Here is a 14636-nt window from a genome sequence, read left to right on the forward strand (position 1 = left end):
TTACGCCCTGGGAGGAGGGGGCGGGCACCCGGCTCCGCCCCACCAACAGGGTGCTGCCTCCTGGCGGCTGAGCGCTACCAAAGCGGGCGGCTGTGCTGCGTGTGGCTTTGAGGACTGTGCGAGGGTCACCGAGGGAATGAAGACCTGGCAGGGAGGGCTCAATCAGAGGATGGGGACGCAGGGTACAGGGAATCCGAGGACGACCACCCCGAGTGGAGAGTGGGAAGCTGGGGCAGTGGGGGAGAGGGTCAGCCAGAAGACAGGGAGCCAGTGGGGAGAGGGGCACAGAGGAGGGGGACCCCCAAGGAGTGGGGGCCATAAGAGCATCACCCAGAGTGGGGAGGGGGTCAGAGGTTGAGGCAGAGGACAGGGGAAGGGGGCCTGAGGAAGGAGGGTGACAGTAGGAGGATGGGGCACTGGACATCCAACAGATGAAGGTCAGAAAAGCACTCACATCTGAAAGAACTGCTCTCCTTTACTGAGCCCTTCCATGTGCCAACAGCTTCTCTGCACCCAACCCCTGTGAACCCACACATTTACTGCCCCCATTTTACAGATGGGGAAACTGGACCTGGGAGGGGCAGTCACTGGGCTTGAGATGCTAGTCAGGATAGAAGCCACACCAGCCTTGGCTGGGGTCAGGTCTGACAGTCTCCAGAGCCCACGCTTCTGACCCCTGTGCCATCCTGCCCCTCACCGGGTGTCCAGAGATATGGCTGGGGGCCAGCGGTCCATACAGGGTCCTTCAGCATTCGACGCCATAGCGATCGAAGTGGCGCAGCAGCAGGCCCAGCTCAAGGTGCACGGTGCCACCGGCGGCAGTGTGCAGGCGATAGCGGTCAGCCCCACTGTAGATGGCATCTCCATGCAGCAGCTGAGGCCCGCCACCCACGAAGGCCCTTGCCAGCTGCTCCCGCCAGCTGCCTAGGGGCCGCCATGTGGGGCAGTCCAGCTGGTGGGTGCCTGGACTGCTGGGCACATGGCAGAAGCCGTAGCCTGCAAGCTGGCAGCGGCCGAAGCTGTCCTGGGACCATACCTGGAGATGGAGTCGGGGCCAACCTGCAGCACAGGAGGGAGGGAGGGAGGCAAAGTGGGATGGGTATAGCCCAGCAGGAGCTCCTGGAGATCCCAGGCCCAGTCCTTCCCCGCCAGGTTTCTGCCCCAGCCTCCTCTCTGGACTCCTACCCCCACAGAGCAGCCAAAGGGATCCTTCTGAATCCGTATTCCTCCCCTGCTCAAAACCCTTCTATGATTCCCCAGTGCACTCAGTATAAAGTCCGACCTCAACATTCAAGGCCCCTTAGGTCTGGCCTCTGCCGACTTCCCTCTCCGTGGCCTCTTCCTCTGTGTCCCCGTCTCAGGGGAGCCCAGTCCCCAGGTGAGTATGTTGGGCCTTGTCCCCGATGCCTCCCTCCTTCCCTCCCCGTGGCCACACCCTGTCCTCTTTTCTGGCCTCAGGGCCTTCTTTCCTGCTCCCTCCAATCCAACTTTCACCTGGCAGCTGGAAGCATCTTTCTCTCCCTTCCATAGGTTTCCCAGTGTCCTCACACTCAGAATATAATTCAGCTCCTCAGCCTGTAGGCAAAGCCCGTGGAGACCCAGCCCCATTTCACCCTCCTTTCTGAGTCCCTCCGTGCTAGGCCCTGTTCTAGAAGCTGGGGACACAGCAGTGAACAGAGCAGACAAAAATTCCTGCCCTTGTGCAGCTGACATCTTAAACAACGAACACAGTAAATACGCAAATTATAGGGTACGTCAGATGGTGATAACTGCTCTGGAGAAAAACAAGCTGGGTACCGTGGGGGTAGGCATGCAGTTTTTTTTTGCTTGTTTGTTTTTTTAAGTATTTATTTATTTGGTTGCACTGGGTCTTAGTTGCAGCAGGCAGGCTCCTTAGTTGTGGCATGCGAACTCTTAGTTGCGGCATGCATGTGGGATCTAGTTCCCTGACCAGGGATCAAACCCGGGCCCCCTGCAGTGGGAGCGTGGAGTCTTAACCACTGGGCCACCAGGGAAGTCCTGGCATGCAGTTTTAGAAAGGGGGTGATCAAGCAAAACTTTCCTGAGAAGGTGACATCTGAGTGAATGCTTAAAGGAGGAGAGGGAGTGGGGGCTATGTGGATATCTAGGGAAGAGCGCTCCCAGCAGAGGGAATAGCTAGTGCAAAAGCCCTGAGGTGGGAGCTGCCTGGTGGGGCCGATGTGGCTGCAGCAGTGAGATGGGGGAGAGGGGAAGGAGGTGACAGAATCAGATTGAGCAGGGCCTTGTGATCCATGGTAAGGTTTTGCCTTTTACCCTGAGTGAGATGGGGACCACAGAGGGTTCTGAGCAGAGGAGGAATGTTACCTAACTTAGGTGTTCACAGGGGGACAGACTTATGGGGCTGAGGTGGGAACACCAGTAAAGAGGCTACTGTAATAGCCCAGTGAGAGGTGAGGGTGGACAGATCAGGGTGCTGGGAAGAGGGTAGGGGGAGTGGTGGGATTTAGGATGCACTTCAAAGGTGGAGCTAATGGGATTTCCTGATGGACAGAATTGGGGGGTGGGTATGAGAAAAGAGGAGGCAAGGATGATGCCCACATTCAGAGACTCGGGGTCCTTAAGAGCTGAAAGGACTGTTGCCTGCCTCACCTTCCAATCCATCACCCACAAGGCAGCCAGACGGATCTCTTAAAAGCAAAACCTGACTTGTCAATCGCCTGCTCTGGCACCCCAGTGCCTTCAGGATATGGCCTCCACTCTGCGGCCTGGCATTCAAGGCCTTGCAATGGCCTGTCCCCTGTCCCCTGCCACCTCACCCCCCTGCAGCCCTCCTGCTCTCCCTCGGTCCTCCAAATACCCCTGGCTCACTTTCCTCCTTGAGGCTCCCACACATGGCTTTCTGCCCAGAACCCTCTTTCATCTTTCTGTTTTAATAGCTCCTACTGTCCTTTCACAGCAAAGCTCAAACATCCCCCTCCTCCAGGAAGCCCTCCCTGAACCCCCCAGCAGGGTCAGGCACCTCCGCTGGCCTTCCATAGCCCTTCAAGATCCCCCATCCCAGTCCTGCCCACTCTGGGTTACCACTGTCTGAGGGCATCTCTGTCTCTCCCAAGGGATGATGAACTGTGTGGGGACAGGGCTGGGGAACTGTCTCAATCACTGATATCTCCCTGGCATCACCTGACACAGGGCAGGCACTCAGTAACTATTATTTATATGGTAGAAATATATGGCATATTTACCTAGTCTATTTCCTGGAATCCACCCCTCTTTAATGACCCAAATTTTCTGCCAGAAGAGGTCTTCTGATACCCCTCCTCCCCCACGTATTCACTTCCCCTCTGAGCAGCTGAGGAGCCCTGCCTGCAGAATAGCCACCAGCCCTCACCTCTCCCTCTCATAACCCCTCCCAGCTTCCTGCTGATTGAAGACTCTCTTGCTTTGTCTCTGTGAAAGCCACCTCCCTCTCCCCCTGGCCCTCCCCTTGACCTTGCCCCGTCCACCCCTGGCCTCTGCCCTACTCCTAACACACTCTAGAGCCGGCCTGGGGAGGCCTCAGCTCACCCTCTCCAGGGCCAAGCCTGGTCAGGAAAGGGACCCAAAGGGCACGGGAGCAGGAAAAGCACTTGATGTTTCCAGTCCCCGCAGCACTGAGTGCCGCTAACACATCTCCCCTTAGTCTAGCCTGGGGCCCAGGCCGGGAACTCACCTTGTAGGCCTTTGGTGGCGAAGTGCAGGTCGATGGGATGGGACCAGTAGGCCATGTCCCCTATCTGGGGGGTGTCCACCTGTGTTTGGCCCTCCCGCACGCCTGACAGGAGCTTCCATGCTGCCCCTGCAGGGAGAGCCAGGACACGGATGAGGCAGGGCGGGGTGGGAGGCAGCCATCGGGAGGGGGATCCCACTGTGGCTGTAGGACCCCATTTTTCCCTGGCATTGGGGGGCGGAGGGTTGCAAAGCATGGACTCTGGAGCCAAATGTCTGGGTTCAAATCCTGGCACTATTTCTTCCTGCCTGTGCAACCTTGGGCCAGTTACCTTTCTCTGCCTCCGTCTTCCCGTCTGTAAGGTGGGTGTAATAATAATGCATTCCTCCCAGGCTTGTGAGAAGATTAAATGAGTTAATACACACGAGGCTGAGAACAGTGTCTGGGGCACAGTGAGTGCTGGATGAATGCTGGGGATCATTTTACTGCTATTCTCACCCCACGTTTAGAGGCCTAGTCCAAGGACTAAGATGGAGCCAAGGCGGTCCTTCACAAGCTGAAGCACAGAGCAAATCGTGAACGGTGTGTCGTAATAGCAATCCTACTGAGGGTGATAATAATAGCAAAAATGCACCGACTGCTTACTAAATGCCAGACGCTGCGCTAAGCGCTTTAGTAATGAATTCATTTAATCCACCCTCTGGGACTCTTAATCCCCACCCCACCCCCAGTTTACAGACTCTCCTCCACAGGAGGAGAGACTACAAGGCCTTACATGCATGGCCTGGCCTGTGCTCCCCCCCCCCCCCAACCCCTTCCTGAACTCATCTCCCATCACTTTCCCCATTCCTCCTCACCACCCTCTAGCCTCACTGCTCCTATTTTTTTCCCCTCCTCAGGGCCTTTGCACTGGCTGTTCCCTCTGCCTAGAAAACTCTGCTCCTGGATGTCCCTATGCCTGGCTTTTTTTCATCCTTCAGGGATCAGCTCAAGTGCCACTTTCACAGAGGGGTTCTCCCTCACCCTCCTATCCCAGAACTAACCAGTCCCTCTCACATCATCTCTCATCTCATTTCTTCCTAGTACCTAGTACACTATCTGTAATCATTGCACTCACGTCTTTACCTGCTTATTTCTTTTCTGTCTCCCCTGCTGTGAGCCCCAAGAGAGCAGAGATGTTGTAAACTACTGGATCCCTAGAACCTCAAACCCAGATCTTGGTACACAGAAGGTGTTCAATAAATGTTTGTTGGACACATAAATGATCCTAGGAGGTGGGGGCTAATACAATCCCCATTTTACAGGTAAAGAAACTTTTACCTTTCATTCCACAAACCTTTACTGAACACCTAACTCTGTGCCAAGCACTGTTCTCCATGCTGGGGCTACAGCAGGACCGCAGCAGACCAAGGTCCCATGGTGGAGCTGATTCAAATGGAGCTCTGCTTTCGTTTTTAGGTTTTCGTTATTTTTTTTTTTTTTTTGGCCATGCCACGCCACACGTGGGATCTTAGTTCCCCCACCAGGGATTGAACCCGTGTCCCCTGCAGGGGAAGCTTGGAGTCTTAACCACTGGACCGCCAGGGAAATCCCTCAGAGACCAAGCCCTTTATCTGACTGCACCTTGGCTCTCTATTGGATTAACTGCCCCCTAGCCCCCTTCTCCCTGACCAAGAGCCCCCTGAAATAATAAAAATCATGTTGGTTACTGCTCCCTTGCGGGCCAGGTGAGGAAAGCACCAAGCCTTAAGTCAGGATGCTCACATACAAGACTTCCTAACACCCCTATGAAGGACAATTAGTCACACTTTACAGATAAGAAAACTGAGGCTGCGAGAGGGAACAGCACTTGCCAGGGTCACAGAGCAAGTGAGTGGAAGGGTACTGGAAACCAAGTCTGATTCCAGGCCTTGCTTCTTATTTGCTCAGCTGGAGGATCCCAATTTCCCAGGGAATCTCAACCACCAACCTACCCACCAGTGAAATCGCAAAGAACCCCAGGCCTGAAAAGATGATGATGGCAATGGCCACACTCATTTCTTGGGCATTTATCTGTGCTAGGCAACATACCTAGGGCTTTACGAACAAGAGCCCATCCAATTTTTACACAAGCCAGGCAAACACTTACTGAGGACTTACAAGTCTAGGCCCTCTTCTAAGTGCTACTGATATTCATTTAGTCCTCACAACAACCCCATGAGGTAAACAGTGTTATTATTCCCATTTTATAGACAGGGAAATCGAGGCAAAGACAAGTGGCCAGGGTCACATAATTAATAAGCAAGAGCTGGTTTTGAAACCCAGGCAGTCTGTGCTCTTAACCTCAGCACTCTGCTGCCTGAGCTGCTATTAGCTTCATTTTCAGACAAGGAAACTGAGGCTCAGAGAGGTCAAGTCCAAAGGCTCCCAATCAGTAGGCAAGGGAGTTCGTATTTGAGCCCAGACCTGGTGGCCTGTGGCCCTAGCCATCACACCACCCACCACACTATACTGCCTCTGATGGAGAGGCATGAAAATTGAGACCTCCAAGGTCCCTCCTGGGCCTGTGTGGATGGACTTGGATGACTGTCAGAACGGGGTTCCTACATTCTCACAGAGAAATATGAATACAGGAGGGTGGCCTCTCCTCTTCATTTCAAGATGGAAACTTCCATTTTACATTAAGAGCTCAATAAATGGAGATGGTTAAGCAAAGAGTTAAGATGGGGGAGGCACCCAGAGCACCCCTAAGACAGTGAATGAAGTCCAAGCAGTGTCGTTACCGCTGTCAAGTGTTTTGAGGACTGGTAGTGTGTGTTGTGGGTAGCTGGGTGGGTCCAGCCTATAATCTCATATGCTTAGGGAATGTGTGTTGAGAGAGTGGGAGTCTGAGTCCCCAGAGATGGGATGGGAAAGGATAATAAGAAGGGAGCCTAGACTCACATGAACAAAGCGTGGTCAGGGTTAGGAGTCCTGAGAGCCCATGGAAGCTGAGGATCAGGGACTGAGGTCAGGGGATGAAGGAAAGTGGGTGGAGGCGTCTAGGCTGCGGGGTCTTGGTGGGGAAATGAACCATGCCCGGGAATACCTGTGTGGATGCCCCACTTGCAGAAGAGGCTACTCTCCGAGAAACCGGTGGCCCCCATGATCTGCCCAATCACGTGCACCTCAGCCATGGCCCTGAGGGGGGAAAATATAATCACAGCCTTATGAGAAAAGTGTACAATTATCTCCACCTAATAGATGGGAAAACTGAGGCCCACCAAGTAAGGAGCAGTACTTGGGATTCCAAGCTAGTTTCGTCAAGCCACTGAGGCTGCGGTCTTGACCATGATACTAACTGCCTCTCCAGGAGAGCCGCAGAAAAATGAGGGGCGAGAAACGGACACTCCAAGGAGCTGGCATCTAACTCTGCCTGCCTCTAAAATAACCTTTTCATCCTGCTCATTGCAGCGTAAAGTCCCGCCCCAGGGGCACATGGCTCCGCCCACAACACAAAAGCACCGCCTCCTCGGGTCAGATTTCCGCCCCCCGCCGCCATGAGGCGCATGCGTTTTAAGTGCAGGGCACCTTAGCTCCACCTCTGAGCCCGCGCATGCGTTATTCCTACCTTAGAGCGTCTAACGGTTAGGAGAGGCGAAAGCGGGGATTGGAGTTCATGGACCTGACCTGTCCCTCTCTCCGCAGGCGCTGACTTCCCAGGCCTAGCTCGCGCCTCTCCCAGGACCTTCCCGGCTGCAAGATTGCTGAGACGCCGATCCCTCTGAAGCCGCGCCCGCCTCCCGGCTCCCTGGTTGTTGCTGGGGCAACGGCAGCCTCCTCCCCTGGCCTTGTCCCCGCCCTGCGGGTCGCTAATTGGCCCTAGCACTCTATGGGGGCGGGGCTAACCTGTGATGGACACTTTCTCTCCCCTCTCTCCATTTTGGGAAAGGCGTCTCTCCAACCGCGAACCACGGTTCAGCCATTTGCGGCGTGGCCTTATGTGGCCATCTTGAGCGTGGCTGAGGAAGTTTGGGCACCAACTGTTTGTCCCAGATACTGTCATAACAGAATAAGCAAATCCATCGATGTCCCGTGCCTCCTAAAACTCTCTTTCAACCGGGGCCACAAGTCAGAGACTTGAGCCAGAGCCAGGGGGGAAATCTCCCTCACGTCGTTGTGTGCATCCCCCTGCCTCATAACTGGAAAAAAAACCCCCTCATTCAGAGAAGTTGGGGAGGGGGTTCCTTTTTAGAATCCCTCCAAGGTCCTCAAGAACTGATAAATTCAGCTTCCTTCACTGTTAGTGCTGATTCTGAGCAAGCAGGGGGTGGGTTGGGGGAAGGGGTATGAGAAATGAGGAACTGAGGCCTCTTTATCTCCAAAAAATCCTGTTTTTGAAGGCTGGACTCTGTCAGTAACTTGTGACCTTGCACAGCTCTAGGTCTCAGTTATTGCATCCATGTAATGGACACAAGGGGAATGACTGAGTCAGAGGCACTCACATTCTGATTTCCTGAGCGGTGCCTTCCCCACTGTAGTTCGTGCCTTATTCCTCCAGCTCAGACCAAAAGGGAGTCCAAAAGGAACTTATTCCTCTACTTTTTGCAAAACGGGGACTGCAGAAGTTGGAGTCACCAGCTGAAAGTTATAGGGAGAGGGCAACGTTTCAATAGGATGGTATTTATATAGATACAATAATTCAATAGGTATACAATTCAATAATATTTCACTAATAGGTATATTTGAAAGCTACCATTTATCGAGTAATTTCTCCGTGCCAGCCGCTGTAAACTGATTGTTTTGCATGCATGATTTCCTTTAATCCTCACAGATATGCCAAAGGGTAGGTAATTATCAGCCTTATTTAAGATGAAGAAATTAGGGCAAAATCGTTTGCCTTAAACCAAATTGATGGGCTCCCCTGGTGGCGCAGTGGTTAAGAATCCGCCTGCAGGGGACACGGGTTCAAGCCCTGGTCCAGGAATATCCCACATGCCGCGGAGCAACTAAGCTCCTGCACCACAACTACTGAGCCTGCGCTCTAGAGCCCTTGAGCCACAACTACTGAAGCCCCCGCGTGCCTAGAGCCTGAGCTCAGCAACAAGAGAAGCCACCGCGATGAGAAGCCGGCGCGCCGCAACGAAGAGTAGCCCCTGCTCTCAGCAACTAGAGAAAGCCCGCGCGCAGCAACGAAGACCCAACGCAGCCAAAAATAAAATAAATAAAAAATAAATAAATTTATTTTAAAAAAACCCAAATTGATTATAGTTCTGTCTCACTCCGTCCCCACACCTTATGTTCTTAACTTCCTGCTGTCCTGCCTCTCTTGGATACGCATCTCCCAGTATCAAAGGAATATGGAGGTTATGGGTGTCATCCTCAACTCCATCACTTACCACGTCCAACCAGTCATCAAAGTCCCGTACATGGGACTTCCCTGGCGGTCTAGTGGATAAGACTCCGTGCTTCCACTTCAGCGGGCATGGGTTCGATCCCTGGTTGGGGAACGAAGATCCCGCATACCACGTGGCATGGCCAAAAAACAAACAAAAGTCTCATACAATGCTCCTTCTTAAATATTTTTTTCTTCAGTTTGTTTCTTTCCCACTGGTTGACATTAGTGATTAAGAAAATGCTTCCCAGTTCAACTACCTGGATTTAAGTCTTAGCTCTGGCTCTTCTGTGTGACCTTTAGCCTCTCTGTACCTTAGTTTCCTCATCTGTAACGTGAGAATGAGTGATGGTACCCACCTTGTTAGATTATTGTCAGGATTTAATGAATGTATGAAGCTGTTTTAAAATATGTCCACAGATTCTTTGACACTCCTTCTTTCACTAGGTGGAGCCTAATTTCCCTCCTCTTTTTATTTATTTATTTATTTATTTTATTTTTATTTATTTATTTATTTTATTTATGGCTGTGTTGGGTCTTCGTTTCTGTGCGAGGGCTTTCTCTAGTTGCAGCAAGTGGGGGCCACTCTTCATCGCGGTGCGCGGGCTTCTTCACTATCGCGGCCTCTCCTGTTGCGGAGCACAGGCTCCAGACGCGCAGGCTCAGCAATTGTGGCTCACGGGCCCAGTTTCTCCACGGCATGTGGGATCTTCCCAGACCAGGGCTCGAACTCCTGTCCCCTGCATTGGCAGGCAGATTCTCAACCACTGCGCCGCCAGGGAAGCCCCCTCCTCTTGCGTATAGGCTGCACTTTGTAACTTGCTTCTAACCAGCAGAATATGGTAGAAGTGTTGCTGTGTGACTTCTTAGACTAAGCCATAAAAGGCATTGAGGCTTCCTCATCCATCTCTCTATTGAATGGCTCACTTTGAGAGAGACCAGCCACCATTTGTGACAGCAGTGAAGCAACCAGCGGAGAGACCCAAATGGAGAACAACCGAGGCCCCGTGCCAGCAAACCAGCACCATATGAGTGACCCATCTTGGAAGGACATCTTTCAGCCACATCAAATCTTCCAGTGACTGTTGCACCCGGCCAACATGCCGATTGTAGCTTCATGACACCCTGAGCGAGAACCAGCCAGGTAAGCCATCAACAGATTCCTGACCAACAGAAACTGTCTGATGGTAAATGTTTGTTTATTTATTTATTTATTATTTTTGGCTGTATCGGGTCTTCGTTGCTGCGCGCGGGCTTTCTCTAGTTGTGGCGAGGGGTGGCTTCTTCTGTTGTGGAGCACGGGCTCTAGGGCGTGCAGGCTTCAGTAGCTGTCGCTCGCGGGCTCTAGGCACAGGCTCAGTAGTTGTGGCACACAGGCTTAGTTGCGGCATGTGGGATCTTCCTGGACCAGGGCTTGAAACCGTGTCCCCTGCATTGGCAGGAGGATTCTTAACCACTGCGCCACCAGGGACATCCCTGTACTTTTTATTCTTAAAGTTTTTAAAATTGTGATAAAATACACATAACATAAAATTTACCATTTTAACCATCTTTACGTGTACAGTTCAGTGGCATTAAGTACATTCACATAATTGTGCAACCAATCTCTAGAACTCCTTTCATCTTGCAAAAGTGAAACTCTGTACCCATTAAACAAAAACTCCCCATCCCTCCCTTCCTCTAGCCCCTGGAAACCACCTATTGACTTTCTATTTCTGTGAATTTGACTACTCTAGGTGCCCCATCTGAGTAGAATCATTATTTGTCCTTTTATTACTGGCTTATTTCATTTAGAATAATTTAGCATAATGTCCTCAAGGATCATCCATGCTGTGGTGCATGTCAGAATTTCCTTTTTTTTTTTTTTTTTTAATTATATGGCAATTATTTATTTATTTTGAAGTATAATTGACCTACAACACCATGTTAGTTCCAGGTGCACAACATAATGATTCAGTATTTCTATACACTACAAAATGGTCATCAAAGAATTTTCTTCCTTTTTAAGGCTAAATAATATCCCATTTTATATATATACACCCCATTTGCTTTATCCGTTCATCTGTCGATGTACAGTTGGGTTGCTTCCACCTTTTGGCTATTGTGAATAACGCTACTATGAACATGGGTGTACACATATCTCTTCAAGACCCTGCTTTCAGGACTTCCCTGGTGGCACAGTGGTTAAGAATCCCCCTGCCAATGCAGGGGACATGGGTTTGATCCCTGGTCTGGGAAGATCCCACATGCCACAGAGTAACTAAGCCCGTGCACCACAACTACTGAGCCTGCATTCTAGAGCCCGCATGCCACAACTACTGAAGCCCGCGTGCCACAACTACTGAAGCCTGCGCGCCTAGAGCCCATGCTCCACAACAAGAGAAGCCACCACAGTAAGAAACATGCACACTGCAATGAAGAGTAGCCCCCCCTCACCACAACTAGAGAAAGCCTGCACACAGCAACGAAGACCCAACACAGCCAAAACTAAATAAAATAAATAAATTTATTTTAAAAATTTATTAAATTTATTTTTTAAAAAAAGACCCTGATTTCAGTTCTTTTGGGTATACACCCAGAAGTGGAATTGCTGAGTCATATGATAATTCTATTTTTAATTTTTTGAGGAAGTGCTGTACTGCTTAACAGAGTGACTGTTCATATTCTTTTACATCTTGCTTTTTTTTTTTTTTTTTTTGGCGGCACTGCACAGCTTGTGGGATCTTAGTTCCCTGACAGGGATTGAACCCAGGCCCTCGGCAGTGAAAGCGCTGAGTCCTAACCGCTGGACCACCAGGGAATTCCCGCATCTTGCATTTTTCCCTCAGTGATACATCTTGGAAAGTTATCCATACCTTTAGATCTAACTTGCTCTTTTTCAAAAATAAATGTTTTGCAGTGTACAGAAAAGTGCACAAATCATAAGTGAACAGCTGAATTAAATTTCGTAGACTGAACACACCTGGTAACCAGAACTCAGCTCATGAAAAGAACATGACCAGCCCCTCCAGGATGCCCTTCATGCCTCTTCCAGGATGCCCCCAAAGGAAACCACTAACTGGACTTCTAACAATATGGATTAATTTTGCCTGTTTTCGTACTTTATATAAGTGAAATCTCGCAATATGCATTGTTTTGTGTCTGCTGTCTTTTGCTCAGTGTTTTGTTTGTGAAATTCATCCCATGCTATTGCATGTGGCTGTAGCTCTTTCGTTCTCATTGCTATATAGTTTCCTCTGTGTGAAGATGCTACACTTTATCCATCTGTTGATGGGAATTTGTTTTTTGGTGGACATATGTTCGTATCTGATTGGACTGGAATTGCTGGGTCATAGGATACGTTCAGCTATAGTAGAAACTGCCCAACAGTTTTCCTAGTGGTTGGGCCAATTTGGATGCCCACCAGCAGTGTATGAGAGTTTCCCCACTCTATATCCTCACCAACACTTCCTGGTGGTGTCTTCTTTCATTTAGCCATTCTGGTGGGTGTATACTGGTATCGCACTGTGATTTTAATTTGCATTTCCCTGATGATTAGTTGAGTAACTTTTTAAATGTTCATCTCTCCCTTGGATTTCCTCTTTCTGTGAAGTTTTGTTCAATTCTTTTGCTTGCTTTTCTGCATACACACACACACACACACACACACACACATATACACACATATGCAAATATATTATATTCGTAATTATAATTCATAATATTATATTAGTAAAATTCTCCTAAGAACAAGGGGATTCTCCTATATAACCATAATACCAACTTAACATTTCCCCAAGTATCAGTTTAAGATTGATAGAAAACTATCATCTAATTTATAGTTTATGTTCAAATTTCTCCCATTGTCCCAATAACATACCTTGTCACCATCTGCTTTCCATCCGGGATCACACTTTGTTTAGTTGTCATGTTTCTTTAGTCACCTTTAATCTAGAACCGGCTGCCAGCTTTTAGATTTTTGTTATTGTTTTGGTTTTCATGACACTGACATTTTTAAAGTGTACAGACCAAGTACTTTATAGAGTGTCCCTCAGTTGGGCTTTGTCCCATGTTTTCTCATGATTCAATTCGGATGATGCATTTTTGGCAGAAAAACATCACAGAAATGATGTTGTGTCCTTTTCAGTGCATATCAGGAGGCACACGATGTTCATTTGTCCCGATACTGGTGATGTTAACTTCTATCACCTGGTTTTAAGTGGCGTCTGCTGGTGTGGTCCGTTAATACTATTTTTTTTCCCTTTGTAATTAATAAGTAATCTGTGGGAGGATACTTTGAGACTAAATAAATATCCTGTTCCTCATCAAACTTTCACTCAGTGGTTTAGGCTTCTGTTGATGATCCTGGCTGGAATTTTGTGATTAATATTCCAGGACCATCACAAACCCCAAGAGGCCTGGGCCTCCAGTGACATCCTGGAAGGGGTGGGGAGACTGTACGAGGCTGATGGTGGCCAGAGAGATCTACTGGAAATGAATAAATCTCTGCGGTGGCCTAGGGGGGTCGAAGGGACCCATACTGCTCAGGGATTTGGTAAAAAACTGAGGCTGGGGCTTCCCTGGTGGCGCAGTGGTTGAGAATCTGCCTGCCAGTGCAGGGGACACGGGTTCGAGCCCTGGTCTGGGAAGATCCCACATGCCGCGGAGCAACTGGGCCCGTGAGCCACAACTACTGAGCCTGCGCGTCTGGAGCCTGTGCTCCGCAACAAGAGAGGCCGCGATAGTGAGAGGCCCGCGCACCGCGATGAAGAGTGGCCCCCGCTTGCCACAACTAGAGAAAGCCCTCGCACAGAAACGAAGACCCAACACAGCCATGGATAAATAAATACATTAATTAATTAATTAAAAACAAACAAACAAAAAACACTTAATGTAGAATAAGTTTAAAAAAAAACCCAAAAAACTGAGGCTGGTGAGAATTCATGCCCTCAGCCCACAAATATGTTTCAAAGTCCTGCTTGGGGTCAGGCACTGTTCTAGGCCCTGAGGCACAGCAGTAAACAAAAGAGATCAAATCCCAGCCAAGCTGGAGCTGGCACTGGTGGGAGGATTCAAGCCAGCAGAAATATGTACTATGTTTCATAGTGATAAGAGCGAGGTTAAGAAGATACAGAGTAACAAGGGTGTCTCTCCCCATAAAACAGTTCTGCCCCCTCTCCTCATTTATGCTCCTGTGGGTCTCCCTGCCTGTTGTCTGCCAGAAACTCTGGCTGAGCCAAGGTCACTTCCAGACACCGTCTGTTCTCCCCAGGAGTGGGGCCTGTACCAGCTCCAGCCTCTGGACTCTTGGCACGGAGCCCCAGAGCCCTGGAGCGAGGGAATGCTGGCCTGCCCCACATCAGGAAGGGAATCCTCCAGTTTGGCTGTCTGGGACTGGTGAGATGGAGGGCTTCCGAGAAAGAGAAGCCAGTGCAAGCTGGGTGGCCTCCCTGAAGGAGGTGGAGGACTGCTGGGCGAGAAGAGTCCCCTAATTAGACTGATGAAGACGGATGTAAGTAATTATATTCCTAAACACCATCAAACACGTTCAGAGTGCCTAGTTTGGGGCAAATGTTGGACATTTGTTATGGCACCTAATCTAAGTGCTTTATATAT

General features: G+C 50.0%; 1 protein-coding gene across 2 annotated transcripts; it reads right to left on the bottom strand.

Moving 5' to 3' along the window:
- Window positions 1–457: 457 nt before the first annotated feature.
- B9D2 (B9 domain containing 2) lies at window positions 458–7484 on the bottom strand. Of its 2 annotated transcripts, none has more exons than XM_068528128.1 (4): window positions 7337–7484; window positions 6756–6847; window positions 3692–3817; window positions 458–1059 (listed from the first exon to the last, which is right to left on the bottom strand). In XM_068528128.1, the coding sequence occupies exons 2-4, from the start codon at window positions 6841–6843 to the stop codon at window positions 746–748; spliced, it is 528 nt and encodes a 175-aa protein (XP_068384229.1). In that variant the 5' UTR covers window positions 6844–6847; window positions 7337–7484; the 3' UTR covers window positions 458–745. The 2 variants fall into 2 exon arrangements, with proteins under 2 accessions (XP_068384229.1, XP_068384228.1); XM_068528127.1 differs by having other exon boundaries at window positions 7278–7484.
- Between the last annotated feature and the right edge of the window lie 7152 nt (window positions 7485–14636).

Source organism: Eschrichtius robustus, chromosome 19, assembly GCF_028021215.1.
Source record: "Eschrichtius robustus isolate mEscRob2 chromosome 19, mEscRob2.pri, whole genome shotgun sequence".
NCBI classification, from domain to species: domain Eukaryota; kingdom Metazoa; phylum Chordata; class Mammalia; order Artiodactyla; family Eschrichtiidae; genus Eschrichtius; species Eschrichtius robustus.

Coding starts and splice junctions, on each gene's coding strand:
- B9D2 (XM_068528128.1), bottom strand. CDS start 6,843: ATGGCTGAGGTGCACGTGATTGGGCAGATCATGGGGGCCACCGGTTTC. Junction 3,818..6,755: donor CAAGTGGGGCATCCACACAG/GTATTCCCGGGC, acceptor CTCTCCCTGCAG/GGGCAGCATGGAAGCTCCTG. Junction 1,060..3,691: donor CGCCACCAAAGGCCTACAAG/GTGAGTTCCCGG, acceptor CCTGTGCTGCAG/GTTGGCCCCGACTCCATCTC.